Source organism: Myiozetetes cayanensis, unplaced genomic scaffold (genome assembly GCF_022539395.1).
Source record: "Myiozetetes cayanensis isolate MyiCay16 unplaced genomic scaffold, myiCay2020 scf10, whole genome shotgun sequence".
Classification (NCBI taxonomy): Eukaryota; Metazoa; Chordata; class Aves; order Passeriformes; family Tyrannidae; genus Myiozetetes; species Myiozetetes cayanensis.
In genome coordinates this window covers 3,719,816-3,746,089 of record NW_026086605.1, presented here as the reverse complement: position 1 = coordinate 3,746,089, position 26,274 = coordinate 3,719,816, and the positions used below count along the sequence as shown (strand labels likewise).

General features: G+C 45.9%; 1 protein-coding gene across 2 annotated transcripts in view; it reads left to right on the top strand.

Annotated features, from left to right (window-relative positions):
- CTBP2 (C-terminal binding protein 2) overlaps positions 1 to 26,274 on the top strand; it is a 290,386-nt gene that overhangs the window by 207,695 nt on the left and 56,417 nt on the right. For both annotated transcript variants that reach the window (XM_050305341.1, XM_050305342.1), the window contains exon 2: positions 25,227 to 25,385. In XM_050305341.1, the coding sequence (XP_050161298.1) occupies positions 25,328 to 25,385 (58 nt within the window). In that variant the 5' untranslated portion in view covers positions 25,227 to 25,327. The remainder of the gene's footprint in view (positions 1 to 25,226; positions 25,386 to 26,274) is intronic.

The window sequence follows — 26,274 nt, the reverse complement described above, 5'->3', positions numbered from 1 at the left end:
ACGAGTTCATTTCTGTGGCTGAGGATGGTATCTGGGTCACGCACTGCAAATAAAATATTCAAGACCCATGTAAGGAAACTCCAGGCTGGCACCATCGCAGTGCACGTTAGGGCAGCAGTTGTTATGGATCTAATGGTATCCTGGGTTTGATCATAAAAACACTTTGACCTAAGGCTGGAATTGGATAAATAAGATGAATTAGACCATTTCAGTGCTGGTGACACAGTTCTGATGCATTCTTTGGAAATACGCTGCATCCTTGGCTGTCCAAAGAGGGGTGGATAGAAAGTGCTGGTTTGTAGGGTGAGCTCAGTATTAGGTGCATTGGGTTAAACAATCTTTGTTGGTTTAAAGAAACGTTCAAGTATTGTAGGTACTCTTAGGTTCTGAGTTCCTGCAGGTGTTTGCTGTGCAATGTGCCTACATTTCTGAACAGCCTGGTCTGGTGGAAGATGTCCCTGTCCATGGCAGGGGGGTTGGAAGTAGATGGTCTTTAAGGTCCCTTCCAACCCAGACCATTCTGTGATTTCTTCTGGAAACAAAACCCAAGCAAATTCCAAACAACGGTCAGTCAGGAACCAGCCTCAGAATAGATGGTACAGAATTAAGCAAAAGCAGTTTAAGAGCAGATTTAGTGTGTGGAGGAATAACTTTGGCTACTTCTTACTGTTTGAGTTTCATTTTTGTGTTCAGTGAGATGCAAGGGAGCCTGAAAGCCAGTGGGAAACTGGGGAATGAACATGTGTGAAAAGCAGCAGCAGCAATCTCCATGTAACTGTGAGCTTTCAGACCAGCTCCCACAGTAACTTTTACTTTCTGGTTCTCCTGCTGTCATGCAGCAATAATTTTAAATTTGTCATGCTGGAGGGAGATGCCAGTATCAAACTGAGAATTAAGTAAACGGTTTTGATTGGAATTGAAAAGAAAGTGTTCGCTGCTTTAAGCTAAGTTTTAATTTAACCTAATTGCACAATAACATAATCAGTGTTTAGTTAAATCCTGAAAGGTAAAAATTCAGCAGTAAGGCAGGAGACACGTCCTCACCCAGCACATGGTGTGGGCTTTGTGGGTTGGCAGGGAGATGTGAAATTCCTGGTTTTACAGGTTTACGTTCGAGTGACTTTCCGTGTCCCTTCATGGGCTTTTCCCTCTGGGACTTTTCCAGAGCTGTGTTTAATACAGAACTGCTTGGACACCCGTGAGTTATGGGATAATAATTCTGTGTCAGATACTGGGAGAATGAAGCTTATTTTACAAGAATACCCTTTGATGGAAGTAGGGCCCCTAATTCAAACTTGAGTGCGTTTTAAGAGACATATACATGCACACAATAAAATCCAGGGAGAACAATTTGCATGGAAAAGCCAGGAAACAGCTGGGCTTACAGGCAGCTGAGATTTTAGGGGTGGTTTTCTGGAGGAACAGGGGTAGAGTCAAGCAAAAGAAGTTTAAATACAGGCCATTTTTGATAATTTTTTTTATAATATTGCAGAAGTTGAAATAATTTTAAAAAACACAGCTGTGTGCTGGCTCCTGAGACCAGGTAGCTTTACCTTCCATTAATATTGAGGTTATTGTTCTTTGTTATTATCAGCCAGCAGTAATGCTAACAGACACTTACTTGTCTGGATCATTATTGTATGCATTTGCTCTTACTTTAAATTCTTTCCCATAGATACAATTCAGTACAATCAATGCCAACAAAATTATTTTGAAAGCAGATTAGATTAAATATCTCATCCCTTACTGAGCTTCCCATTGGCATGTGAGACGATTCTTAGAGAATTAAGATTTGTTTCAGGGACAGAAATGCTCACATGAGATTGCACAGCCTCTTGCTGGTCATTTTTTCCTTAAATATTTGATGGAAGTGCCTGGTCAGGCTAAATTCAGTGGTCTCTATACTTGTGGAGGTCGATGACTAACACCAGAGAGGGGAAAAAAAGAGTCTGAGAAGAGTGTTTTTGTACAAGCTTGTATAAGTGGTTTTATTCCAGATTGTCTCGCTGGTGACTTAGGGCTTTCCTAAGGAGGATGTCACAGAATCACAGAACGGTTTGGGTTGGAAGGGACCTTAAAGACAATCCATTTCCACCCTCTGCCATGGGCAAGGACACCTTCCACTAGACCAGGTTGCAGGCCAAGGAAGTGCTGGGAAGGTGCAGCTGTGTGTGAGATGAACAATATCCAAACCCCTGCTGACGGGGTTCTGTGTTGGGAGCATCTCAGATTTGGCTTTGTTGATTTTATGTGGAAGTGTGACACCATTCAGTGCTAATTTAAGCCACATCCTTGCCCTCACCAAGCCAGGAGGGTGCTTTCCAGTTGCATGTTTTGAAATGGGAGACAAGGGTGGTGTGGGCAGCTTTGGATCAGAGTAAGGGACTTTGCACCCTGTGCCCCTCCCAGAATTGCTGTGCGGTGAAGGCACAACAACTTCATCCCCTCTTTTTTCCCCCCCATCTCCTGGACACCTTGAAACATCAGTCCCATCATTTAGAGGCCTGACCATGGGTGTACCTGCACACACACACGATGGTGAAACAGTGATAACACTGACAGGATCAGCAGATGGCACTTGGGAATGAGCCTTTCTTCCCTGGATTTTAGTTGAACAGGCCGGTGTCCATCCCATGCCCCTCTCTGCAATGGTGGAGCCAGGTCTGGTCATGCACAGCAGGTGTCTGGGGGACTTGGATGGACCTGAATGGTCTTGGAGGCAGGATCCTACCTTGGCTTTACACTGTGTGAAAGCAGGTCAGTGCAGATTTGTGCCTAAAAAATGTAAAATCTCACTCTGCCCCTGCTCTGCCTGTGACCAATCCACAGTTTTTATAGTCAAGGGTAAGTCTTGAGACTGGAAAACTGTTCAGCTCCTAGAACACTGTGATTCCAGAAGGTTTAGGGTGATAATTTTGTAAAGGCATATTCAGGTGATTTGGTATCCTTGCCGCTTTGTGTGCCTATTGTAGCAAATAATTTATTGGAAACTAGAAGTAAAGTTTGGGAGCCTCCCATTGTTACTGCTTTTGTTGGTTTTATTTAGACCAGGAGTCCCTTTTTTTTACAGATTTATTGCCCCAACCCAGCTTAAAAGGGAAGGGGGATGACACAGTCAAGAGTGATTTATTTCTTTAATGCATTTTAAATAAGTAGACCCCCCAAGAACGAGTCAGTGGTGCATAATTACATCACACTGGTCACAAAACTTGGGCTGTTCCTCCTGCAGGCTGATTATTTGACACCTGGTGAGCCTGAGTGCACCACTAGGCTTGGGAGCTGGGGCTTATTTTACATCTGTTCTCTGGTAGCAGTTTCTTTCTCACTTTCTGAGATGTTTTTGGCATGTTCTGGACCTCTGCACCGGGGGTTCCTGTAGCTCTGCTGCCTCTCCTCTCTCCTTGCCCTCCCTCTCCTGTACCCTACGTGCACTTCCTCCGGAGGAGAGGCTGCGTGGAGAGGCACAGAGCTCCTCTCCAGATTGCAGTCTCCTAAATTAAAGCAGGGAAAAATCGATTTGAATATTACATTTGCCTACAAGGACCTCCTGCTAATCTCTGTGTTTTTCACAATTGCTTTTTCCTGTTTTTGTTTAGTTTTGTGTTGGTTTTTTTTTTCCATCTTTATCACTTCCCTGCTGCTGACTAAAGGAGCTACACAACAGGGGAAAGTGTGACTAACTCACTGCCTGCACAGGGGAAAGAGTGAGGCTGCTTCCACACATGCTGGTGATAAATGCACAGAGTAAACAGAATGGAAAAGTGGAGAAAAACAGCTTTTTTTTTTTTCTTCTACAATTTTTTTTTTTTTTAATAGCAGTGTTAGTCATTTCTTCCAGCAAGTATAGGTTAAAACAATTTCCATCATGAGATTTCTCTCAGGAGAAGCAGTATCAGCTGAAAATTTGTCCTTCCTTCTGAAATTGTTTTTAACATCTCCTGTTGTAAAAAAGGCCAAAAAATATTTTTCCTCTTTTTTTTTTTTTCAATGTCTCCTTTGGTTTGACAGCAAGTCATAGAGAATGCAATTTTTCTCTTCTCTCCCATGTGTCCAGGTCCTGTGTCAGCTTGGCAGCTATTTCCTGTATCAGTTGGGAGGGAAAGCATTTAATCAACGGGAAAAGGGCAGGAGGATTCACCCAGGCATAGGTCTGCAAGTGCTTTTAACTTTGGCTGAAATGGAGTAGACTCCAGATGACATTGTCCCTTTAATTAGGTGATATCGTGCTGCTGATTTAAAGCCTGCTGAAATCAGTGGAAATATGCCACGGACTGCAAAGGGCTCTGGAGCAGCTCCAGTCTCCTTTTGTGGTATAGAAGTGATCCTTCAACAATTTAAGAACTTGGAGGGGCTGAATCAGAAGGCAACAAGTGACCTCTCATGTATTAGGTCAAGAAATGCAGGTTTGAGCCCAGCCCTCTCTGTCTTGGATCCGAATGAACAGCCAAGTTTTCCCTTCGTGAGGTGTTACAGCAGAACTGCTTTCCTATTTTTCCTCCAAGTATCCCAGCATGGCTTTGGAAAGGGAAGGGAGGTCTATTCTGTGTGTAAATACAGTATTGTGATGTTTGTTTAATGTCTTTGTTTGCTTTGAAAGTTCGTCCGGTACTAATGAATTTACAAAACCTACATTATCCATAAAACTGTCGCTGCTGCAGGATTCTGTAATAACTCAGATAACGTATTTAAACCACGAGTGAGTTTGCTCTATCCTTGAGTTGATAAATTGTGTAGCTTCATTTGCTGGGAATCAGCAGTTTTATGTGGCAATTAATTTTAACGGCAATTGGGAGCCAAAGGACTGAATTTTTATCCTTGGTTTTCTGCACATCTGTGGGAATATCCTCGTGTTCACAGTTCAGGTTGCAGCCCTGGGACACGGTGTGTGTGCAGAGGGGGGATGTAGCTTTCCAGGCGTTATGGCTGTGCTGCTCCAGCTCACAATCCAACCCTCCAGTTAAACCATTTTGGGAACTTCTCCTCTTTTGAAATGTGTGTCAGAAAGATGGCAGATGGCAAAAAAGTCACCACTGTGAGGGTGATGCCAGAATCATGAACTTGGATTCAGGGAGGAGGAGATCAAGTTTTTCTGAGGTGATTCTGGTTGTTTGTTTCCCCTTTTCTGGTCTCTGATATCCAGCCTAGAAATACCCCGTTTGTCCTGTTGGCTGCAGAGCTGTAATTGTGTAGGGTCTGACCTGGGAACCAAAAATGCCTTAATTCCAATCTCAGCTCCTGCTACCAGCTTTATGTAGTGGAGCAGGTCCTTTGACTTGATAATTTATGTCTGTGACACTGACTGAGCCCTCAGCAGTGTGCAAAAACACTGGAGTTCCCCTAAAGCTTAAATTTTTCTTGTAGCAATAAAAAATGCTGAGGGAGGTAATTTGAAGGGGATTTATTTATGATGCTGTTAAGTAACATCCACATTTTGGATTTTGCTGTTTGGGGTGAAGCTGGGGGCATTGCTGGGCAAAACCCCACAGACATCTTTGAACCAATGGGGTAAAAAAGGGGTTTGTCATAGAATCATGCAATGATTTGGGTTGGAAGGGACCCTAAAGATTATTCTGTTCCAACACCCTGCACGGGCAGGGCGTTCCACAAGACCAGGTTGTTCCAAGCCCCATCAAACCTGGCCTTGGACACTTTTTTTGAGGCATTCTCCTTGTCATTGCTGTGACAGCACAGGGGTCTGTGAGGTAATCCCAGGACCACAAAGGTTCCTGCAGATCCTGAACCTTGTATTTAGGGTGTTGGTCTCCCATCCATGACCGTGGCTCTGTGGGCACCATTGATTTTGTGCCTGTGGGTGGGTCTGTGTTTCCACATCATTTGTGTTACAACTTTGTCAGTTCCCAAAGTGGAGTGATGGCTCCAAAATGAGGTGCGGGGAAGTTATGAGCAAGGTCGTGAGCCTGACGGAAATTTCATTTTGTTCCATGTTTATTCCACCGTTTGGGGTTGCACGGAGCTACTGGTCTGTAAAATGAGGTCGCAGCCGGGGAAAGAAAGTTTGGGAGCTGCTGCTTTAGACTTTGGGTTGAAATTAATTATTTGTATACCTTAGAGGGTTGCACTGGTTTTTAAACATGGCAGCTGGGTTAGAAAAGCTGTGGGAATTCATCGTGAATCATTCATTGTGTGAAGGCCAGCACTTGGACCTTTGCGCTCCCGTGGTGCGCTACCAACCAGAAATTTCAAATTGGCTACTGAAAGTTGGCTGTGTAGTCACCCAGATATTTCACCACATTGTTTCAAAAATCCCAGTGGCTCCAGATGCTCCAGGGCCACGGAGGAGTTCATTGAAAAGTTGGTGGGGTGTCATTGGTGTAGCTCGTGTTATACCCCCAGGTGTGTAGGCAGCAGAAATGCGGATGCAGGAAGGAAGTTTGGCCAGGCTAAAACTGGTTTGGGAAGGAAAAAAAATCTAACCAATGTGGAATTGGATGTGAAAAACGAGATATTGAAGGTGTCAGCTTTGTGTCTTCAAAGGAAAATATTCTCTTAATTTTTCTAAGATTAATATGCCTATAAAATAATACGCTTTAAAAAGCCGAGTTTGCCTCAAACACCAATTCAAAATGGCAGTAATTTGCAGTTTGCAGAAAGAAATCTGTATTTTCATGCACAAAACCTGAAAATAAAAAACTGATAGAATAGCAGAACCAGGTGCTTGCATGTGTTTTTCAAGGGGGATTTCTCTGTAGGGCCTCCTTTCCTGATAGTTCCATCACCACCCATTGCCTCTTCTTTCTAATACAAGCTCTCTGATCTCCCTGCCATCCTCCTGCTCTCCTGGTTTGGTGTTGCACACAGGATTATTTTCAAGGTGAATGTTTATATGGAGGCCATGTGCATGAGAATGAGTCATTTATGTATTCTTTTGAGTCGTGAAGTGCTGACTCTGGATGTATATTTGTTTTTCTACTTGTTGCTTCCCTCTGCAAAAATCCCGAACAAATATTTAAAGGTGTTCCTGCTCAGGCTGGAACTGCTGATTAATTTTCAAATCGCTGTGCTTTGGGGATATTTGGTGGGAGGAGCAGGTACATTCCTCCCTCACAGTCCGTGCCCTGGGGGTGCCACGTGGGGAGCTGCAGTTCCTCCAGTTGCAAACTCAGCATTTGAAGGAGAAATTTCTCTTCGCCTCGTTTTTATGGTTTGACTTGTGACTTTATTGTTGCATGTTCCAAGGAGGAAAATAAATAGCAGGAAAGGAAAGTAGGGTTTCCGTATGCTTCCTGCATCTTGGGGAGCCGTGCTCCGTGTTAGCTGCTGATAAGGAGGTTGTAAACCCACAGGTTTTAAAACCCGGCACATGGTTAAGCACCAGGGAAAATAAATGCCTTTTCTGTCTCTAAAGCAGCAATTCCCTGGCAAAGTCTGTGCCACGGGAGCACCTCTGCTGTGGAGACAAGCTGGGAGAGCTGGGGTTGTTCAGCCTGGAGGGCAGAAAGCTCTGAGGAGACTGTGGAGCCCCTTCCAGTAGCTAAAGGGTCTGCAAGAGAGCTGGAAAGGAACACTGGACAAGGGCACAGAGTGACAGGACAGTGGGGAATGAGTTCAGACTGACAGGGCAGGATAAGATTAGATACTAGGAAGAAATCCTTCCCTGTGAGGGTGGTGAGGCCCTGGCACAGGTTTGCCCAGAGGAGCTGTGGCTGCCCCATCCCTGGAAGTGTCCAGGGCTAGGTTGGACAGACTTGGAGCAACCTGGGCTAGTGGAAGGTGTCCCTGCCCATGGCAGGAAGTTGGAATGAGATGAGTTTTAAGGTCCCTTCCAACCCAGACCATTCTGTGATTAGGCTGTAGATCTCTGTGTGCATATGAAATGCTGCTGGCCAAGCTTTGATTAAAACCACTTCACCCCTCTCTCACTTCAGTCTACAAAACATGTTTTGATTAGGAAGGACTTAGGACCATCCTGTGCTCTCTGAGATGCACCTTCCTGATGCCCAGGAAGGGCAGCATTCATAGCTCAGTCCCTACTGAGGGAGGGAATGATCCATGGTATGTCTGATGCTGGTGCAGAGCCAGGACTGAATTGCCAGCACGAATCACTCTCAGAGCCCTGCCTGGCCGTTCCAGAGATAGTTTATCCCATCACAGGGCCCATCAGCCTGCAAGAAACAGTGTCACACATGGTGGCCATCTCTCCATTTGGTTGGTTCTCTGTGCTTTGAAATGCTGTAGTTTCCTTATTGCTCCCACCTGCTCTCCCTCTCTCTCCCCTCCGTTCCCCATTTTCACAGCCTACTCTTGTGAGCTTTGCATTTTTCAGGGAACTAAAGAAACCCGCCTCCCGGGTTCCTTAGGTGGTACCACGCAGATGTTTACGTTCAGAAGCCTCAGAGCCCCTGCACGCTGGCAGTGGGTCCCTCACTCACCACGACATTCCCTAAACCCCGTCCTGTGTGACCATTCTTCCCTGCTGGCACTGGGGATGGTGTGTACGAGTGTTGGCAGACGCGGCCCCGGCGCTGCTGCGGGTGCCCCAGAGCGGTGATTGTATTTGCCTGCTCCTTAGCAACTTGGTGGCTGCTTCAATTACAAAGCACTCGGAAAAAACGCTCTCCATCTGGTTTTTCCAACCCCAGATGCGACCACCCCAAAGAGTGATCTAATTCTTCTCTATATAGACTTGAAAACTTCTCACCAGTTGGTGGTGCGGGAAATCAAATAAGAGTCCTTAGGAGCAATAAGATCCACATGCTGGCCTAATTGCACATGGAGCTAGACTGCTGCTCCTGCTCCAGTGTATTTGCAGCGCCGCTCTCAAAGGCGTATTGTTAGGCGAGGGGAAAACCCACAAATCTTAATTTGAGTAATAATTTAATGTGGTCCAATAATTAGCTATTCACGATAGGGGCCCCTTCGTGTCTGGTGTGGTGTGTGAGGAGAAGGCAGGCAGGGCTCGGGGGCGGCCTTGGTCTGTAGATCAGGGGGTGTGAAAAGGGATAGTACCTCGTCCTGCTTTTCAGTGCAGTCATTTTAGTCTGTGTTAGATCATCTGAGAGTGTTATTTTGGTGTTTGGGGTTTTTTTTTAAATTAAGACCAAAAAATAGTGCTGCTTTCTACCTCTGCAGACTAAATCAGGAGGACAAGGCAGATTGTGGTAGGATGAGGGGCAATGGATTCAAACTAACAGAGGGCAGGATTATATTGATGTTAGGAAGAAGTTCTTCCCTGTGAGAGTGGTGAGGCCCTGGCGCAGGAGAAGCTCTGGCTGCCCCATCCCTGGAAGTGTCCAAAGCCAGGTTGGATGGGGCTTGGAGCAACTTGGGATAGTGGAAGGTGTCCCTGACCATGGCAGGGGGGTGGAATGAGATGAGCTTTAAGGTCCCTTCCAGCTCAAACCACTCTATGATTCTGTGATTATGGAGAAGTAGAGGCAGAGCCTGAACTGGGGAGTTACTGAGCAATGGGAAAATGTCACACTGCCTTGACGAAAAGCTGGAGTGTAAAATTTCCTCCCTCGTCTGTTCTGCCGAAGATGCTGTCCTGTTATTTCTTGGTTGTGAACTTTTCGTTGGCATAGGGCTTGGGATCATTTCAAGCCTGTCCTTACGTGTCAGTGGCTCCTCCTACCTGGCCAACACTGCGCTTTCCTACACGTGAAGAGCCAGCAAGGGAAAGTTTGAAACCAGTTCCCTACACACTTAAAACTTCAGTCTGAGTTTTAACGAGGGGGTGCCAGCCTTAAATATTCCCTCTGTGTGCCGGAGCGAGCCCTGATTCAGGCCGGGGCTGTTTTCCATCAGGGTTTCCTGTGGGAGCCCCGTGCAGCGCACAGGAAGCGTGGCCAGGCCCGTGGCCATCGCCCTCCATGGCCCATTCCGGAGGACAGTGGGAAGCAGTGCCAGCCCCTGGCAGAGGGTAGGAGAGCCCCCGGGCAGCTGTGGAGGTGAGCCCGGCTGTCCGCTGGAAAAAACCAAAAAATTACAGAAAGGCACGACCCCTCGGGACCCGTGTTTTGTCAACAAACGGAGCCGGCGCTATTTTGAGCCGCTCTGTACCTAACACTTCCTGTTTTTCAGAAGAAACTTCTTGTTTTTTTCGCTTTTATGTTGACGGATTTATTTTAACGGCTTGTTCCTGAGCCGGCGCGAAGGACTTTTCCCTCCCTGAAGCGCGCGGGGTGGTGGCCCACGAGGAGGGAGGGAGGGAAGGGAGGCCCCCCCGGGGTCTGCTGAGGGGAGGACCATCCTGATCCTCGTCCCAAGGATTGCTTGGAGGGTTCCTGGGTGCACCAAGGGGACATGGAGGTGGGCAGTCAGTGGGGCGGCTGCCACGGGGACACTGCTGAGCCGAGCCATGCATGGTTCTCTTTCGAGGAGCGGTGGCCCAACCAGTAAGGACAAAGTAAATAGCATTCATTTCCTGCTGACCTTTTAACACCAACAGATGTTTTCTCTTACAAGTACCATAGGCCACCTCAGTCCCTGACCTCATCAAGTGGGCTACTGCCGTTTTCATACTCGGCACTCTGTGAAACTGCTTTTTTAACCTGTTTTGCTGAGACCTGCCTGCAGAAGTGGGTCTCCTGCCTTGGTCAGGAGCCGTGTGCCTTTAATGTTTCTGGCCTTTCTTTTCTCTGGATGGACCAACCACTTCCTCCTCATTTTTGTCCTCTGTGGAGGATGGCAGATGTTTCCTCTGATGGGCCCTATCAGGCAGCCAGGGGAAGTGAGTTTCCCTTTATAATATTTTCCCTAGCAATCCTCACACAGGTTGGACCTGCAACCTCACAGCTGGAGCAGTAAGTCCATCACCCTTGCCCCTGTTTGCAGTGCTTCTAATTTGCTTTGGGACAAGGCACCTGCAAGTCTGACCATGACTTGCGTGTCCAAGAATACCAGAGATGCCAAGTGCATCCAGGAGACAGCTAAAGGTGGTTTCTGTGCTGGGTCTCCTGGGCAGGGCCTGTGTTCTTCTGGCAGTCCTGCCTGGACACCATGGGAACAAGCTCTGCAGTGTGGGGATGGAGCTGACTGGTGTGTGTGCCATCAATTTGCTGGAGACCTTTCACTGTTGGTGAAGAGCCTTTTTGCTTGACATGGCAGTAGTGTCTCATCTGATGTCATCAGGCAGGGTGAGGTGTCTCCATTTCTGGGATGAAAAAAGTCCCTCTGGGGTGCTTGTGGGTCAGTTTATTTGCTGTGCTGTGCTTGTGTTCCTGGGTTAGTGACATCCAGTTCATAGAGCAAATCCTAGAATTCCAGAAGGGTTTGGGTTGGAAGAGACCTTAAAAATCATCTAGTCCAAACCTGTTGCCTTGGACAGGGACACTTTCTACTATCCCAAGCCCTGTCCAACTTGGCCTTGGGCACTTCCAGGGATGGGGCAGCCACAGCTTCTCTGGGCAACCTGTGCCAGGCTCTCACCACCCTCACAGGGAAGGATTTCTTCCTAATCCTTTTGGTTTTCTTTACCTTTCAGGTGGGGGACATTAGAGATATGAATAATCACCAGTATGATTTTCAGTTATTGCATTATGCCATCTGGAAAGGGATTTATGTTTCTTTAAAGTTCATGGATTTACCTTTATAGGCTCTTTCTTAATACCATGCTGAACATAAATTGATAGAGATTCCCAGCTTGCCATTTGTTGGGTTTTTTGCCTTTCCCTAAAGAGATAATTTGTGTTTGTTTTTTTTGTACTCTCCGTCTAACTTAGTGAAGGATGTTCAGAAGTTTTACTCCACGAGTTGTGATTTCTATACAAGAGCAGCATGTCTGTTCAGGGCAAGGGGAAAAAAACCTCTTCCTGTGAGTCAGGTTACCCTCCTTTCCCTGTTCCATCAAAAAGAGAAGAATGCAAAACCTTAAAAATTCCTATTACCCAAACATTACCATTTTTATAGTTTCAAGTTTAGAGAAAATGACTCACAGGCATTTTTAATAAAGGATTGCTCAAAATAGAGTGGAGTGTGATTCACATTAACGAATCAAGACACAAGGGAGGCAACAAAGAAGCCTTTAACCTGATCCCCCCTCTTCCCCATGAGTATATTGCAAAGTGGATGGTTGAGATTCCCCTCGGGGGGCCTGGCAGTGGGGGAGCAGCGTGCAGGGATCCTGCCCGTCTTGTATATTGGTTTTTATCGGTCAGTGTAATTAGGCACTGTCTAATTGCTGTAGGCAGCCCTGGAGATTAAACCTTTGAGCCTGAAGCGAAGGCAAACCAGCTTTTGGGTGCCTCTGCAAACACACACCTGCCTTCTGCTCAGCAGCACTCGGACCCGAGCGTGTGTCCAACACCTCTCTGGGCTATTTGAAGGTCCCCACTGCAAGAGAGATGTAACATCCACAGCAGTGGGTGTGTATTCCCTGCTGCCTGCAGGGACTTTGAGCGAGGAGCCAGCTTCTCTGGCTCTACCTGAAAGCAAGGAGCGCTCACAAAAAGCTTGTAACACAACCCTTGTGAGAAGAATTGTTTAACAAATAGCCACATAATCTGGTTTGCCTTTTCCACGGTGTTTCAGTTTGTCCTGCGCTGGCAGTCGGCCTTTCCCAGGTTTAACCTTGCAGAGATTTTATCTTACCAGTCTGCAGAGGCGGCTGCTGGTTGTGGAAAGCATCCCTGCCTTACCAAGTGGATTACTGGGCAAAATCAATTTTACTTGGTGCATTCATATGCTGAAAAGCAACTTAATGGTGTCTGCTTTGCTTCCACACCAGTGAGGGGGAAGTGCCCCAACATGTTTTGGAGACCCTACATAAGTCTGAGAGGTGACTGAGTGTTTTGGACCATTTCCATCACCAGTATAATTCTGATGGCACTGTTTTGGCTGAGACCAGGACCTGCAGAAATGCGTTAGGTGTGCGTGCTGATGTTTATTTTGTGGATGTCTTTACGGAAGTGCTAAACATTCCCTGTGAGCTGTGAGAACAGAGACCTTCCCCGTGCTCCTTGCAGCTTCTTTGGTTGACGTATGGTGTTTCCCCTCCTTTTTGTCAGAGTGTCCTCTGTCCCAGAGTTAATGCAATTGCTATTCAGTGCCGTGCAAATACTCTTTTGTATTTGTATCTCTTTTCTATTTAATTATACTGTATAAATGTCCTCGGTAAATTTGATAAGTTGGGTGAAGGATATTGATTTTTGAGTCTCTCTTGTGCAGGGCTCCTTGTGGTAGCGGCAGCCATTCACCAGGCCTGTTTCCTGAGGAGGTTTTGAAGGTTCAGCGTTTAAGTAGCTACAGGATAACAAAGGAATTTCTTTCTCTAAAGCTCACGGTTGAGTTGTTGATTGCAGGGTTTAAGGCCAGAGAGAAAACACTAGTGTTGGGTGCTTTTTTTTTTTTAAAAAAAAAAAAAAAAAGCCCTTAGACTCACGTTGTCTACAAAAGCAGGTGGGAAGGGAAATCAAGATACAGAGTAGAGCCATTGCCTTCATTCCTGCAAATAAAGCTGCCAACTTTGGGATAAAATGAGAGAGAGTTGCTTCCAGGGTTGGATGACATCCTGGGGAGCAGTGGGGGGACCCTGGAAGTGCTCAAGGAAAGGTTGGACAGGGCTCAGGAGCAACCTGGTCTAGTGGAAGGTGTCCCTGCACGTGGCAGGGTGTGGAACAAGATGGTGTTTCAGGTCCCTTTCAACCCAAACTGTTCTGTGATTCCATGGTCCTGTGACTTGCAGCTGGGCAGGCCTCCCCTCACCCCTCCATCACCCCTGTGGCTGCTGACAGGGCAGGAGGAGCAGGACAGACCAGTGGGTGTGTGGGGAGGTGGAAAGGAGGGGAGGGAATTTGAAGGGTTAAAAGGGGAGGACCAACGGTCTATTTTTAACTGCAGTTTTGAATGTGAAGTGTCACCGGTGTTAAAAAAAGCTCCTGGTAAATGGTGGGGAAGATGCAGGCGATAGTGGAAAGCCAGCTGCAGCTTTTTGAACTGCTCTCTGATGTTTGTGAGGAGGCTGCGAACACTTGGTTAGAGTTAATGTCTTAATTTTCCTCTTCTCAGCCTGAGGTCTCCCTGCACAAGTGACTTTCTTTAAACCATCCTTAGCTCACAGCCTCCTAAGATTATTTTTGTTTTTAAGAGGAAAAGCAGGGAGAGAGAGAGAGATATTTGTGCACTTTCCTATTGCGCTCGCTTCTTCGCGTTCTCTTGGAACATAAAATGTTTTCCTTTTTTTTTTTATGCTGAAAATTGGACTCTGGTTGTGGTTTTTTTATTTTTTTCTGGCTAATTTCCATGTATTTCTCATACAGGATTTTAGCCTTGATCTATAATGCAGGCCTGTGGCTGTTCTTGCTAAAAGTTTGGTCCCACCAGTGCTTTCATTACAAATCCTTATTTTCAGTGGCAAATTGCTTCCTGCGAATGTCACCTTGTAGAGGTTTGGGTGGGTAAGGGCGGGGAGGGGGGGCAGTGTCCCCACATTGCACCTCCCGGCCATCCACCCCAGGATTTGGGAAGTGTTTGCTGCTGGTTGCATGAAGGCAGGAGGCTGAGGGCTCTGCGGTCTGTCACGTCAGTGATCCGTGGGATAATGCATCCCGAAGCAGTGGCCGTTTCTTTCTATTGTGTCACCGATCTGCGCATTAAAGGGACCCCGAGTAGGTGTTGCTACAATAAACCATCGCGGCTCTATGGGAGCCGTCACAGTTCATTGCATCAATAATCTGTGTATTAAGGCGTCCCGAGCAGGCCTGGGCACACAATGGACCGTTATGGCTCCAGATGAGCCTGTATAAATTTAGGTCAATAACCTGAGCGTTGCTTAAACCCCAAAATTGCCCTGCTTACAGCGAGCTGGCGAGGCTTGGGAGAAAGATTTGTATATTATGCAAACCTGGTGCTCGCAGAGGATACTCTGGCTAAAGGTTAGTGGCGGGAGAATTATTTCGTCTTATTTATTACTGTTATCTAAACCTCTCTCCGCTCACTTGGCTCCATCCTTCCCTCTCCTTTCACTCCGTGTGAGCGATGCTGCAGGAGCAGCGAGGGAGAGCCGGGCATGGAGGGTGGGAGGAGCAGGGAGGAGGCAGCGTTTCGTTTCGCGGCAGGGCTGTCCCGGAGCCGCCCCGCATCCCGACGAGCTCTTTCCCACGGGACTTCATGGAAACACTCACACATTTCCATCCTGACTGTGCCTGTGCCTGACCCCGTGGAGCTCAGTATTGTCTGTAGCGTGGGTTTTGCAGGCGGATCCCCTAGGGCTCCCCAGACCCTTGATTACTCCAAAAGCCACCCTCCATCCTCACCGCCGACCCGTTTCTTGATCCAAGCCCTCCTTGGTCCTTGATGCCCCAACACCTGGCTGGGCTCTTCTCCTCTCTGCCATTCTTAGCATCCTGCCCCTTCCTCCATTTCTCATTTCCCTCAGACAAGGCCCTTTTGTGGGTAGGTGGAGGGGAGAGGAATGCCTCCAGCACAGGCCGGAGAGCCCGGTTCGCATTGTGGGTGTACGCCTGAATGGAGACGTAGCCTTGAACTCTTGAACTCTCTTTTTTTTTTTTTTTTTTTTTTGTTGAGTAAAGCTGCTATGTGCTGAAAACAAACAGGACTCACTCCGGTGGAAAGAGATTGTATAGTGGGAACAGGTCTCGGACCAAGAGAAACGGGGTTTTCCACGTTTCTATTCTGAGAGTTTCCATTTGAGATTTTGCCAGCAGTTGGACAGCAAAAGATGAATTAGCTGAGCTGTTAAAGGTATTACACGTGTTTCCCCCTTCAGAGACTTGTTAGAACATACTTTCTTTGGTGATAGTAATAAGTGTTACAGACAAAACAGAGTCGGAGCATCATCTACATTAAAAAAAAAAAAAAAAAGTATGTTGAGCAACATGAATAGCTTCAGGCTATTTTATTTCATGTTGCTAAGTAAGTCAATGCAGATGAGGACTTTTTATGTAAGAGTGGCTTGTAAATATAAGCACTCAGATAAGGGCAAACTATAACTCCAGAGATTTCCTGGAGACAGGAGAGTATCACTGCCTCTTCTCACTACTCCCTATCAAGGCAGCAATCCTTGAGCAGGCTCTGTGAGATCTGACTGGGAAAAAAGGCGTGAGATATCTGTGATATGATGAGAAATATGAGGAGTTTGTACTGTATGGGGGGGTTCAGTGTGCCAGAGAGGGGCTGAGTCTCCAGGTTTGCTGGACTATGGTGCAGCTGGGGCACGAGGGGTGAGCACCTGAATGGTGGAATCTCCTGCTGGGCTTAAGGTTCCTCCTCAGGCCCTCAGCTGGGGCTGGTGTGATCTTTCCTGAGATGAGGAACTGGGCTAAGGCCACCAAGGTACCTCCCAGGATACACAGCCATTGCCCTGCAGTAGTTTGGTCACTGTGGGACAAGGACCAGGGACAACATCCTTTGTCGCTGCTCATCCCTGGAGCTGCTTGAGCGTTCATGTAAGGTTTGATTGTTTGATCCTGATTGTGGAAGAATTCAGTAACGAAGGGTAGAATTCCAGGCTTGGAGACTCTTGTGTGGTACGTCATGTGAGTCTGTAGGTGGGGCTGTGCTGGTTGGAACGTGGGTGCCCTCAAGTTCTTGTCCCATCAAGCTGATGCAGCAGCACATGCCTACAACTCAGGACACTGTATTCCCTGAGTATTCCACAGCTTTGCTTGTAAGGATGCACTCCTCCATTTGCTTCTTTCATTATTTCTTTTTTTCAGGAGCAGGACAGAACCAAGGACTTAAGAGAGCCTCAAAGACATGTGGTCCTGGTTGTAGTGCTGGTCCTTTAGCTTGGGCACCCAAAGGAAAGCCTTGATACCCAGGGTGGTTTGGGTGGTCTTTGTGTTGCTGTGCCTGCTGTTTTGAACTTTATGTTGAGGAGGAATTCAGGAGTAACTTGTGAATACTGTGGAAGTGTATACTATACTACAGTTGTTCAATAAATCCTGCAAGGCAGGAGTGCTGGGTGCTGCCAGCCCTGAAAGCAGTGAGCTAAGTGGGATTGGGGGATTGGCAGCACAGAGTCGTGGGGATGGGAGAAACACGAGGCTTCACAGGGACACAGAGGGGGATGCATGGAGGGAGGGGGTATGGAGGTTGGGAGGATGTGGCTCCTGGCCACATGAAGATTTTGGTTTGCAGCTCGTACTCAGGAAGTTTGGCCACCCTGATTACAAACATACATGTGCTTGGAGATGTATAGCAAGATACTGTCTCTTCCCTAATTTAATTTGCATTTAGATGGAGAGAGGAAAACCACTGAAGCAGGGGAGTGGGTGGCTTTGTGTGGTTTCCTGGCCAGCAGAAGCTGAAAACAGTTTAAAGTTCACATTTAGCAGTATTAGTAGGAAATAGAAGGAGATGTCTGAAGGTAAGTGGCAATGTCCTACCTCTTGGCACTGAGAAAGCTGGATTTGCCTTTGTTCAGCTCCAGAGATGGCTGAGCTCTCCCCTCTAGCTCCAGTGATGGGTAATGGTGCCATGGCACAATCTGCAGTTTTTCGCATTTAATCATTTTCAGAACTCAAAACATAAAGTACTACTTATGAGAGAAAAAAGAATGAAGTTTGCTGTGTTAGAGTTGGGGGGTGAAAAGCAAACTGAACAAAACCAAACCTTGGCAGCAACAATAGCTGTGCACCAAAGGGCTTATTTAACCGGGACCTTTTTCCTAGCTATTTCATCTTATTTTCCTCTTGTCCTTGCTCTTGCTTGCTCATCTATATACAGCATATGGAAAGGTTGAAAAGTGGCAATTACTAAATGAGAGTCGACAGAAACTACTCTCCAGCAGCTCCAGATGGGGTTAGTGATGCTGTTCCCAAGCTCCGTGCTGGCGCTTCACTCCGCAGTATGAAATGCCCTCTAATGGACAAGTAACTGCATAACTCACCCAACAACCTGGCAAATACTCATTTTTCTCAAGATTTCTAATCTGCTGTGCTGATTTTGGTAGAGGAGCTACTAATGGCTTGAGTAGAGAAGAGCTTTTGGTTATCCAGACGTGCAGACGGTGCAGGTTCACCTTACTCTGCGTTAACCTTTGCGATTAGTGCACATGAAAAATGAGTAACTTAAGGAATTCTGGTAAAACATAGAGTGGGATTTTATTTTCCAGAACGGCAGGGACTGTAAGATTATTTATGTATCGTTTCCTGTTGTTTCATTTGAAAAGTTAAGGGTAGTTTTTCAGCCAGTTATGTGCTATGGCAATATCAGTGTGCGTGTTATCAGCGTCAGATACTTAAAAAAAAAACAAGATAAGAGAGGCTGAAGGAGGCCCGTGATTAATTAGCAAATGGATTAGGCACTCTCAAAGCTAAGTGGATAATTTGGGTTCAGCTCCTGGTTATTGTTCTGCCCACCACCAGCCCCTGAAGGCTGTCGGTGCAGGGTGAGCAGAGCATCGACCTGCTTCACTTCTGATGCCAGAAAGAGAGATGACAGTTATTTTCTTTAAAGCAATTTTCTTGCTGCCTGTTTGGGCTGTTTGTTTGTATTTTAGCTTTAGGAATGAAAGGAGTGCCAGTTCTGGTATTTCCTAGTTCTACTTGAAAACTCACAGAGAATCTGTGGAGGGCTCATACTGCCTGACAAGGGAGCATGTCTGGATATTCTTTTCTCAAAGCCAAGAGAAAATCACTAATGTTGGAAATCAAAATTGCTAAAAAACGCTGAAAATAAAAGAGGTATCGCACTCCCCCCTTTTTTGTGCCATGGCTATTGTGGACACTTAAATATTTTCATTTCAGTGCATCTTCATAACATCTCTCTGGCTGCTGAGAACCCAATCTGGAGATTGAAATACAATTCTTAAAGGAACTTTTTTTTAAAAATCCAGTTCCAAATAAAAACCTCTCTCATGCTTTATGCATCATTAAGGTAGAGAGGAAGGGAAAGGCTACAAACCCATGTGTCTCCTTTCCCTTCAAAGGGCACCTATACTTAATTGTGATTCTTCTTTTCCTGAGTCAACAAATAGCTTTGATGGAGTAGAACTGATGAGGGATCCTCGCCGTGGCTTTCAGGGGCTGTAAGGAATGCAGGATCAGGCTCTCTGTGTCTTCTTTGAAGCCTCATTATTTTAGCACAGTCTGTATCTCGTTGCATAATGTTTTAAGATGTGGTCTGCATCATTATGCGCCGTGTTTAATTTAGCAGCAGATGTGCAGGCTCATATGCCGTTATGGTACATTTTGTTCACTCATATAATAGCAAGTTCCTCAAAATTGTTAGCAGTTCTTCAGCACAAGGCTTGTTCAGGGTGTTATTCTCCTTTTCTGTAGGGTGAGGAGCAGAAGAGCTCTTCAGGTGCTCACGTGGGAGTGCTGGCTCTCCATGAAGACGTTTAACCTGCTGCCTCACTGCTCTCTCTGCACCCAGGGAAGGCACCAGGCAGGCAGTGGAGGGGGCAAGGCTTTGGTTCTTGGGTTTCTGGGCTGAAAAAGAAGTGAGTCACCCAGACCAGTAGCACTTACTGCTGCCCACAGCAGCATCCAGGCATTCCCATGGAGGAGCCTTTAATGCAAAACATCGCTGGACGCTCCGCGGCAGCAAAATCATTGTAATAACCAGTAAAAAGCATTAAAGCTAGATAATAATGGTTTTGCAGCTGGAGTCCTACCCTCACTGTTTGGAGGGTGCTGAGGGTCCTGGAGGAAGGATAAAGACTGCTGGGAGACTGCTGTGGTTTAATGCCAGCGGGCAAATCAGTCCCATGCAGTCACTCCCTCCCTCCCTGCCGTGGGATGGGAGAGAGAATCAGAAGGGTAAGAGTGAGAATACTTGTGGGCTGAGATAAAGACGATTTAATAGGTAAAGCAAAAGGTCTGCGTGCAAGCAAAGCAAAATAAGGAAATAATTCCTCAGTTGCCATGGGCAGGCAGGAGTTCAGCCATCCCTGGGAAAGCAGGGCTGTATCATGCATAGCAGTGACTTTGGAAGAGAAGCACCACCATCACTCCAAATATCCTGTCTCTTCCCCCAGCTCTAAATGCTCAGCATGACACCATATGCTCTGGGATATCCCTGGGATCAGCTGGGGTCAGCTGTCCTGGCTGTGTCCCTTTCCAACTCCGTGTGCTTCCTTGCTGGTGGGGCAGTATGAGAAGCAGAGCAAACCTTGACTCTGTGTGCTCAGCAATAACAAAAACATCCCTGGATTATCAACCCTGTTTCCAGCACAAACCCAAACCACCGCCCCACACCAGCTACCATGAAGAAAATTAACTCTATCGAGCCACACCCAGCACAGTGCCTGGCACCAAGGTGTGATTTACAAGGTAGTTCTCCTAGAAACTGGGAAAAAAAACTTTTTTTTTTTTTTTTTTTAGTTTTTTACCCTAGCATCCTGTTTACTATGGAATGGCTGAGTGTGTTTAATGGAGCTGAAGTCTAAACCCTGGCCACGTAGAAACTGTGTGATTCCTCTGCCCAAGTCTGGAGGTTTACATCCTTCAGGCATTAGTAAAATAAAAAACAAATCAGAAAATCCACAAACAAACAAAAAAATCAAAACTAACCCACACACACACACACACCAAACACAAAAACAAACAAACAAAAATTTATTTTGAGGTCATGAAAATTTGTGTTTGTTCTCACTATCCGTGTAAATGTTTAACCCATTTTTGGTTTGTGCTGGACTCTTTGGCTTAATCATCTCTTGACACTGTGAGTTTCCCATGTTGTTTGATTATTCTTTAAAAGAAGACATCCAAAAAAAAAAAAAACATCTCCAGAAGGTTTGTGTTGTCTGTCTCTTCCCTTCCATGTGCTCCCCTCCTCCCCTGCGGTCGTGCCAGGGCTTTAGAGAGCATCACACTTAAGGATGTGCCGGCGGCGCAGGGAGGAAGCATGACAGAGTGTTCCCAGAATGTTCCTCCTGCATTGTGCCGTCTCCTTTGTCCGCTTCCCTCCCCTGTCATTATCTCTGTGTGTCTCCTGCTTGCTTTTCTCTCTGCCTTGCCTTTCTTATGCCGAACTCTGCTTCCCAGCCCCTCCTGCCCTCCCCGCGGTGTCTGAAACGATCAGCAGTGGGGACGGCCCGCTAGCTCAGGGTAGTTAACACCCAGGGATGCTGATGCAGGGCTGGAACAGTTCACAGCTCTCTGGGCTGTTCTTGCGTTGAAATCTCAGTTCCAGTGTGACTGACCTTTGGAAAACTGGACCTTAACACAAAGGAGGATGCAGGGAGAGCTGCCCGTGCCATCAGCAGATAGCGACTTCCACAGTTCCGCTCGGGTATTCTGCTCTGCTTCCACCTGAAAGGACTGATATCCAGCAGGAATCATGAGTGTAAAACCTTCTCCAGAAACCTCTCCTTTCCCAAGAGCCTAGGAAATGTCTGACAGTACCATCAGAACATTTGGAATTGGATTTGTTCAAGTAAGGAGTTGTACATGTGAAAACCCGGTGATGTGAGGAAGGGTGGTAATTTTCCATTGCTGTTTGGAAATGGGAGCTTTTGCAGTTTATGGAGCTGGGAGTTTCCTGTAGTAGTGAATCCCTGTTTTCTTGAGGCCATCTTTTGTAAAGGATAGAAAATGTAGACAGAAATTGTGAGAAACAGATTTCTGACTCCACTAAGGGTCTGGGAGTCTGTGAATTCTTGTTTTAATTCATAAAATTATAGAATGGTTTGGGTTGGAAAGGACCTTAAAAACCATTTAGTTCCAACCCTTTGCTGTGGGCAGGGACACCTTCCACTAGCCCAGGTTGCTCCAAGCCCTGTCCAACCTGGCCTTGGACACTTCCAGGGATGGGGCAGCCACAGCTTCTCTGGGAAACCCGTGCTCACCTTGCATTCAAGTTTTGTCTAACAGTGCATCTTATTTTGGAAAATCAACTTTATTTCTTTCCGTTTTCCGTCAAAAGCAGGAAAATCAGCCCTAACACAGCTTTCTCTGCTCTCATTTTCTGGCTCATGGACTATGGTATTTAATGGGCAGTATTCACAAGGTATTTAATTGTGCTGCATCAGGATTGGTTTCTTCCTAAAACATTGTATTTAAGTACATTCCTTCTTTAAATAAATAAATAACTGCTGGGCTATCATCGTGTCCAGGGGTTTTTCAAGAAAATTTACATTTTGAAAGACACTGTTGGAGGCTAACACGGCCATGCAATTACTGTATGTAAATCACTTCACTTTTTTCCTAATCTTGCTGAAGATGAAGTACAATTTTTGTGCGTGTGCCTCTCCCTCTCAGATTTCCTTAGACAGTGAGGTTTTCTTGTCTTTTAATTGCTGACCATGATTTCTGATCTGCCTAGCCTGATTGCATTTATTTTATTGTGGGGGACATTTTAGACCTGTGATTGTTAGGAGATTGGGTTGGCTGTAGAAATCACTGAGGACAGACTGAAGTTGGGGGCCCAACTAATTGCGTCCTCCGTCCCACAAGTGGAAGAACTGCTTTCTTAATTACAGCCTCACGAGGAGGCAGGAGGATATCTGCTTGTTTCTGTGCCCCTCACATCTGGTTTTCTCCATTTTATCCATCCCTGCCAAATCCTGCTCGGCAGCTCCTGCCACATTTTTAATAAGTCTTCCGAGTTGGGCTTTTATTGCCGGTTGATGTCATGGACACCTGTCAGACAAAGATGGAGCAGTTAACATCATTAGGAAGCAGTTCATTCATGGCCATTACATTAAGCTGTGTAGGACTCTAATATGGCCAGTAATTTCTCTGATTGTTATTAGTTTCTTTTGTGGGAAGTTTTCCTCCAGGGAGTAATGCAGGGAATTGAGATGGCAGGGGAAAAAAAAAAAACTTTAATGGATGCATTCGTCCATCAGAAAATGCACTCTGTCAAAATTAAATACACTTTGCATATTGATTTTGTTTGGAGAAATAAAAGGTAAAACAGTTGCAGCCCGAACATAATGGACCAATTGAGTGTTTTCAGAACAAAATGATAACTTTTTCTCTACTGGCATGACTTTTTTATAACCTGGTATTTCTTTCTGGAAGTGGAGTGGGATGTAATAGAGGTAAAAATTCATGGCTGTACTTGTAAATGTTGGTGGTGGAAATGCCATTAGCTACTCAGGCTTTAGCTACACTAACAGCTTTAATTTTTGTTGTATGAAATATTTTGACTGTACCAAGCTTCTGCCTCTGGAATGGAAGTTTTCTGCTTCTTTTCTAATGTCGCATTAATTTTTAATATGAGTGGGAATCTTGCTCTTTAGCATCTCTATGTTTAAAAAAAAAAATCAATTAATTATTACTATAAATCTCAGCGATTAAGCTGCGGTGGCGCTGCTGGGAAATTGGCCATTAACTACCAGGAAATCGCCGATCCTCCCTTAGTCGGAATCCAGTTGTACCAACACGAGGCCTTTCCTTTTATAAATTGACTATCAATGTGATGCATAATTGATAACCATTTGTAATAATAACAGTAATCTCCAGGAAGCTGTCGTCCCGGCGTGCGGCGGCTTTGTTAGAGCGTTTACCCCTCCCGGGCTCGGCCTGTTGCGTTGGTTTAACTGTGTTTTCTGGGAAGTTAATGGCGTGTTTTTAGGAGACCCGAGTGCAGGGGGAATAAAATGCAAAGTAGAAACGCCTGACTGGACCTGCAGAACCTGAAGTGTTGGAGAGAAGGGGAAGCAAAAGTCGAGGTTACGGATATTGCCCAATTGCAGTTGGGACTTCAACCTGGATTTTCCTGGTGCGGTGTCTTCTCCCATGTCCTGTATTTCATGAACCCGGCGGGTTTTTTTTAGTTGTCTTGAAAATTTTGTTTGCAAATAGTGCAGTGTGAGCATTCACCCACCAGGGAGAAGCTGTTTGTGGGTCAGTTTGAACGAATGGTTCAGTCTGAAGTTTGTGGTTACTGCTGGCTTCTCAGAATTTATTTCATTTTTTTAACCCTTTCAGTACTATGTAGGCAGAGAGGTTGAGAGTTTTCAGGCGATACAGATGGCCATTCAGGAGATGATTTCTTGCTGTGCTTGTGGTCATGCCCGCCTTTATCTTCTCCTCCCCTCCTTGCAAGGCCTCTAAAAATGTGGTGGTGTTTTGCTTTGCTTCTAGAAATCACAGATTTACGCTAATTCTGCTCTTTTGGTGCCTTTCAGTGGGTGGTGGATGGCTGGAGAGGGGCAGAGGCCTCTTTCTTGAGCAGTGTCCCTTCCCTGGAAAGATTAGTAGTTTTTACCAGGATCGTCTGTCTTCACCGTAAAATGTAAAAGAGGATCATTGAGTCAGTGGTAGCATAAAATATTAGTGCATGTAGTGTTGAATTGTTTGAAATCAGCTGTCAGCGTGAGGTCTTTTCCTCTATGGCTTGATTCACAAATGGTGTTGTGGAACTTGCTTTGAAAAACTCATACCTGGGTTTTGCATCAAAAGGCTCTCAAGTTGAAGTGCCACAGCAGCATGTTCAGGGGCTGCAGCCTCAGCTCAAGTTGAAGCATTCGGGGATTAAACAAAGCTCTGGCTCTCTGTAGGAGCAAAAAACACCAGACCTGAGAAGGATCCATTTGGGGTCTTCCTCTGTGCCACCAAAATGCAGTAAACCTTCAGTTGTTGTCCCGTTGGAGAGCATTTCCTGTAGATCAGCCACACCTGTGGCTTTTATGGATTTCTTTGTCTCGCTGGCATTTAAAACTGTGTTCACTAGAAATGGCCTCTCTGGCACCTGAAGTTTAATGTTGGCCCTTCCAATATGAGGGCAAGGACAGGCTATGGTGACAGCTGGAACACATATCAGGGCCTTGTTGCAAATTCAAGGCCCATTGATGACTTTTACAGGGCAAGGCTTAAATAAGACGTGAAAGTGGTTTGTGTGTGAAAGTACTGGCAGAGCAAAAGCTACTTCCCCTTTTTTATAGACTCTCGAAGAATCTTTCAGCGTCTGTGAGCCTACAAAATAACTTAATGGTTTTTATCTGCTAGGAAGAGATTTTTAAGACAGAAATAAAACTGGGAAGCCCATACAGTGCTTTCAGCAGTTCTAGCGTACAAGGCTGGTTTTTCTGATCGCAGGGAAGATAAAGAGGCCATAAGTTTGATTTGTGGTGGGAGATGTGTAACCAGAGGGACGCTGGGGCTGGAAGAACTAAACTCAAAGGTGACCCTGCTCTGCTGTTGGGCACATGCAGACCTCACTGGTGTGCTGGAAATCGCAGAGCAGTTTGGGTTGGAAGGGTCCTTAAAGCTCATTTCGCTCCACCCCTGCCATGGGCAGGGACACCTTCCACTGGACCAGGTTGCTCCAAGCCCCATCCAACCTGGCCTTGAACACTTCCAGGGATGGGGAGCCCACAAGTCCTAATGAATCCTTTCCTTTCCCTGCAGGGCCCGCAGGGCGGTATGCACGCCGACTCCTGTGAGTTTTCCTAAGTTCCTGGGGGACTGCTTTGCTTTTTGAATCAGAAGGTTGCAAAATACCATCAAGAATGGCACTTGTGGATAAACACAAAGTCAAGCGGCAGCGACTGGACAGAATTTGTGAAGGTAAGAGTGTGCTCTCGTTTTCCTGTGGAAGTTGCGAGATGATTAGAGTAGAATATCTAATTTGTCCTTGGGTTTTTTTAAAGCACTTAAAGACATCCAAGAGGACTAGATTCCCTGTCCTATAAAAATGCATTCATACTGTCTGGTTCCTCACTTGGAAGTCACGTGTAGTCCTGTGAATAGGATTTTTGTTTAATTGCCAGGTCTTCTCCTTTTATCCTAATTTCTACGGAAATTATCTGGTCAGTCCCAATTTGAAACGTAACTTAAATTTCTACTTTATTTAGAAAAGTGTTGAGCTCTATTAAATAGGCTTTCTGGAGGTCTCCTCTGGCTGGAGGAAAAGCTGGGACACAGAGAGAGACTGGTGCCATAACTCTTCCTTCCCTTCCTAATCCGAGTGGTGCCAGTTGCAGTATCCAAGACAAGTGTCACTCAAGGGGTGTGAAAGTAGACCATCTCCTGTAATATTGACTATCATCCTATAAGAAATAAATGGAAAACTTAAGAATTGTTGTTTTGATGATTTGGGTCATGTTGTTGGAACAGCTTCTGTTTCGTTGGTGTGTGGTGATCAGGCAGGTTTGCTGTAGTTCTTTATTGATGGTGTGTCACAGTGTCACAGGACAGGTGATTTTCACTTTCTATTTCAATTTTCCAGCAGAAGAAATTTTTAGGAAGCGTTTTCTATTGCAGCTCACATAGTGTAAGTTACTTATGACAGAAATGAAGTGATGGCAAACAAGCTCTGACTTTTTGGTGCACACTCCGATAACTCTCCAACGCTCGTGCAAGTTTTGCCATCAGCAACAAAAGCAGAGCAGAGCGTTACTTTAGGAAGAATATCTTATGTCTCTTCAGGATTTCCAGTGTTCATCTGCTCTTAAGG